Genomic DNA, 4,065 nt, shown 5'->3' with positions numbered 1-4,065 from the left:
ATCGCAAAATGCCCCACCAGCAGTGACATCAGCTCCAACTTCCAAGAGAAGCTGAACACAAGCCAACTGGTTCCAAAACGCGGCAGAGTGCAGCGGTCGCCATCCATCCACTGTTTGGGTCTCCAAATGAGCACCGTGTCGCAAAAGGAACTGGATAGGGAATATAAGAAGCAAGACGAGACATACCTCAGCAGTTTCAACATGACCCGAGTAAACGGCGCGATGTAATGCTGTGTAGCCGTCATCATCGTGAGCCAAAAGAAATTCCTTCAATCTTGATGGTTGATTCGCCCAATCTGGTCCAATCTCTATCTCAAAAACGCTTTTCATGGTCTCCAAATCGCCTCGCTGCCCAGAGAGAATGAAGAGTTTTTTGGGATCCTCTGTAGATGTTAGTTAACAAAGGGAAGAGAATTAACTTCTCAAATCCTTCTTTGACCAGTATGTGATGTCTTCTTCGTCAGCTTGCCAGGCGCTTACAAACATTCCTGGGTTGGTTTCCTTGGCTCGCATCACCTCTTCCGTTGTGTACCGTAGCTCTGGGGGTAAATCTTCATCCGAATCAGAACTCATTCAAAATTAACTAGCAAAACGAGTGAAGTCTACGAGGAAATAGTTTAGTGAACCAAGAAGAGGGTAGAAATGCAGCTTTATACACAACGCTTTATTTGACAATGTGAACTAATAGTAAGCTAACAAATTTTGCGAAGCACTTTATTCATAAATATCGTGCTTGTCGCAAATGTACTGGATGATATCGAATGGGGTCCGCAAACGCTGCGCATCAGCACTAGGGATATCAAAGGTAAATTCCTCCTCCATTGCCACATTACTTCGACCATATCAAGACTATCCAGGCCGAAGTCTTTTACAAGGTCGGATTTGAGGGTAAGCTAGATATGAATCGTTACAGAGGGGAAAGTCAATTTACCTTGTTCGGATCAATTTTATCATATAATTGAAGAACAAGCATTACTCTATCTTCAATCATTGGTTTGGATAGTGGAGGCCCATGGCTAAAGCTCCTCGTCTGGAGAGATGAAATGGGTGGGTATTTGGACCTTTGAAGTCTGGTGATATATGAACAGAAAATCACTGAAGAAAACTGATGTAAAAACTCATGAGTGCGCAAAACAGACAAATACTTTCTCGGTTTTTCTAGCTACAACAGCATTGCGAAGAACACCGCAACTAGTCATAAGACAACGATTCATTAGGCCAAATGGGACAAAATCAGCACGAGTAGCCTATCAGAAAACGAGAGCTGCATGATCGTACAAGGCGCTAATCGGAACTGTCAAGTAAAATTTCCAATACATATGCTTATTTATATATACATGTTAATATTTATATTTACTTAAATATTTATATTTACTTAAGTTAGGCAAAAGTTTGTATGTATATTAAAAGTGGCAGCAATTCGGTTTATTAACAATAGAGGGATAAGGTGTTTTATAAAGAATTAATGAAAGATTTTAATTGGTGCGTCAATGCGTAGTCGAAAATGGTACGATAGATCAAGGTGCGTCTGCAGAATGTCTCAGGTGAGTAAAGAATTTCAACCACGTTTTTACTAGGACCAAATTATAGCTATATGGCTCAAACCCTTCTCTTCGTAGCGTACTGCAAGTATTGCGCGTCACGTAACTAAATTAAGAGTGTTTACTTCCTCTTGTTCACTAATTTTGTTATTTTTAACCACAAACTTTTTGACCTACATCTGTCAACTGTACCCTTATCGTGCCCCGCTAAGCCATCTGAGCTGATGAGCAGCCATGCCAGCCGTGGCTGTTGTTGTAAGGAAGTACGGTCAGTCCACTTAAACATACAGGTGAAGACTGAAAAGTACACATTGGAATGGCAAACATAATTATCAACAATCACTTCGCACCCCATCCAGGTAACCAAACGCTCTTATTCAATTCGACATACTTTTAGTCCATTTTTACCCAATGCCACTATCGCTAGGCCTCACTCTTCCTTTGTCTTTTTGCTATTTAACTGTTATTTTTGCCAACTCTAACCATACCGCTCGCAACGCTCAGAACCCATCGCACCCTAGCAACTCTTAGAAGCTGTCCCCGTATATCCCTTACAAAGGCCCAGCCCTCCCAGTGTCTCCCTGGGTTGGATTCTAGCACCGCACCCCGAGAGTCTAAGTCGCCACTTCCAAAGCAAAATTATTCCCCGGAAGAGACGGCTCACTTTACTGCTCCGGCTCTCAACCCACAACCCAATGTACTTAAGACCTGATCAGTTCAAGAATTGTATCAAACAGCTAAACTACGATGACTGTACTTTTCGTCACGCCACTTTTCGCACAAAGCCTCACACGGCCATTAGACATCCACTCAGGACGAAGAAAGACAATACATCTAGCACAGCAAATGGATATGTACTTGTATATACACACTTTGCACATAGAAACTGGGTGTGCCACTGAGTGATGAAACAGCAAAAAAGGACACTCTTCAATTGCTAACTTATTGCCTACAGTGATCATGAAAGTTAACGTAATGGGGTATTTGATCGTGGAAATTTCAAGGCTGTTGCGTTGACGGAGCCGAATTTATTGTCACATCGGAGCGCACTATGTCCAGAGTGGATGCGTTCGAGCGGCTAAATAAAGGCAATAACAAATAAACGCTCATCAAAGTGAACTTAGAATGAATGCAACTTATATGCATCACTTACAGAAGCAGTTTGGATCGCATTTCCTCCAACTCCCGGTTGCCCAGCGGATAGTAGTAGAGGAAGACGAGGGCAGGGATAAGGAAACCAATAGGAGCGACAGAGGATAACAGCCTCAGTGTCTTCCCCACCTCTGGGGGTTGATGACAAGCATTACTAGACGAGTCGTAGCCCACCAGCCTACAAGCCACAAAGGGATGGATATTAGTCAAAGATGGAACAGCAAGTAGAGACATTCTGTGCGTATGCACTCACTCCAGGATTCCCGCGGACATCGCCAAGGAGATGCCCACGGCAAACTTGTTGAAAAAGACAATGAGAGAGTAGAATACGGACTCCAGGCGCATGCTGTACTGCAACTGGAAGGCGTCGATTACGTCAGGTAACATGGACCTTTCCAAAAATAAAAAGATGAAATTAATATTAAAACATGCATTTACTGATAAGTTGGTTGTGTTATTGAGATGTATATCGCGCCGAGAAGACCAACCATGGCAGAAGCATAGCAACGGCGATAGTGACAGAAGCCCAGATCATCATTCCAAAGAATATCCAGAGGGATGGTCGTTCAGAAATGAAGTTGAGTAGCACCAACAGAGGGATGACGTTCTTTTTGAAGGACAGAATAAAGGGCGTTATTACAACATTACTTGAAGCAAGCACGATACTTACAACACTCATTATTCGCTAGAGTTGAGTTCTTAAAAGTACTGTTAATAACCGGTCTAGTTTGATTATTTTGCCCATTTTAACACGTTAAGTGCTTACAAAAAAAGCTAAAATCCCACAACCGTTAGCTTATTTAAAGATACCCAATCAGATGGTCGTCATAGTGATTTAGTAATGAGGAGACTACATTGGGGCTCGAGCATGATGTTAAACGAGTTAGGCGCCTCAACCCAGCAACTAGGGCAAAATCCACACCTTGTACGCGACTTAGTTTAAAAATTAAAAAGTCCAAACAATAATGGTCACAGCTGAAAATCCCCACTTTCCGATTTTGCTTCTGATTTCGTTTAGGAGTGAAGATATGTTTAATATGTGATTTGTAGAATTGTAATACTTTAATTGTTTAAACCTCAATTTTGGTGACGGGCCACTTGGGGGCTCCACCATTGTACCTCGGCCTGACTTCTGGGCTATGCCAGTAGCCCCAAGGCCCTACTTCATGTCGACAATACATATATTCTGCCATAGTGGACGCATAAGCGCAAGCAGGTATTTCCGACCTCCAGCATATCGGCTTCTTAGGCAATACTGAAGTCCCTCATCCCTTTTGCACAAATTGTAATACTAAACTCATTCGCCTCACAATGGCCTCAGAGTTAGCTCTGAAGGTATACGCAGTACCTAGTTTCAACACTCATTCAGCCG

At 42.6% G+C, this 4,065-nt stretch overlaps 3 protein-coding genes across 3 annotated transcripts in view; 1 reads left to right on the top strand and 2 right to left on the bottom strand. All coding sequences in view use genetic code 11, as the record gives it.

Moving 5' to 3' along the window:
- Window positions 1-573, bottom strand: part of EGR_07543 (Ankyrin repeat domain-containing protein 49) — a gene marked incomplete at both ends in the record, with an annotated part of 1,869 nt that extends 1,296 nt beyond the window's left edge. The window contains 2 exons of the mRNA XM_024496792.1: window positions 18-383; window positions 420-573. Coding sequence (XP_024348797.1) covers window positions 18-383; window positions 420-573 — 520 coding nt within the window. The remainder of the gene's footprint in view (window positions 1-17; window positions 384-419) is intronic.
- Window positions 574-714: 141 nt separating this feature from the next.
- On the bottom strand, window positions 715-1,199 carry EGR_07542 (Acyl carrier protein; the record flags this gene model as incomplete). The annotated part of the gene is given in 4 exon segments (XM_024496791.1): window positions 715-816; window positions 834-893; window positions 932-1,030; window positions 1,146-1,199. The coding sequence occupies 4 exon segments, from the start codon at window positions 1,197-1,199 to the stop codon at window positions 715-717; spliced, it is 315 nt and encodes a 104-aa protein (XP_024348796.1).
- Window positions 1,200-3,078: 1,879 nt separating this feature from the next.
- On the top strand, window positions 3,079-3,279 carry EGR_07541 (hypothetical protein; the record flags this gene model as incomplete). The annotated part of the gene is made up of 1 exon (XM_024496790.1): window positions 3,079-3,279. The coding sequence occupies one exon, from the start codon at window positions 3,079-3,081 to the stop codon at window positions 3,277-3,279; it is 201 nt and encodes a 66-aa protein (XP_024348795.1).
- Window positions 3,280-4,065: the final 786 nt, after the last annotated feature.

The sequence above is a fragment of the Echinococcus granulosus genome, assembly GCF_000524195.1.
Source record: "Echinococcus granulosus chromosome Unknown EG_S00080, whole genome shotgun sequence".
Taxonomy (NCBI): Eukaryota; Metazoa; Platyhelminthes; class Cestoda; order Cyclophyllidea; family Taeniidae; genus Echinococcus; species Echinococcus granulosus.
The sequence above is the reverse complement of the archived record's forward strand: the minus strand, read 5'-3'. Positions and strand labels throughout refer to the sequence as shown.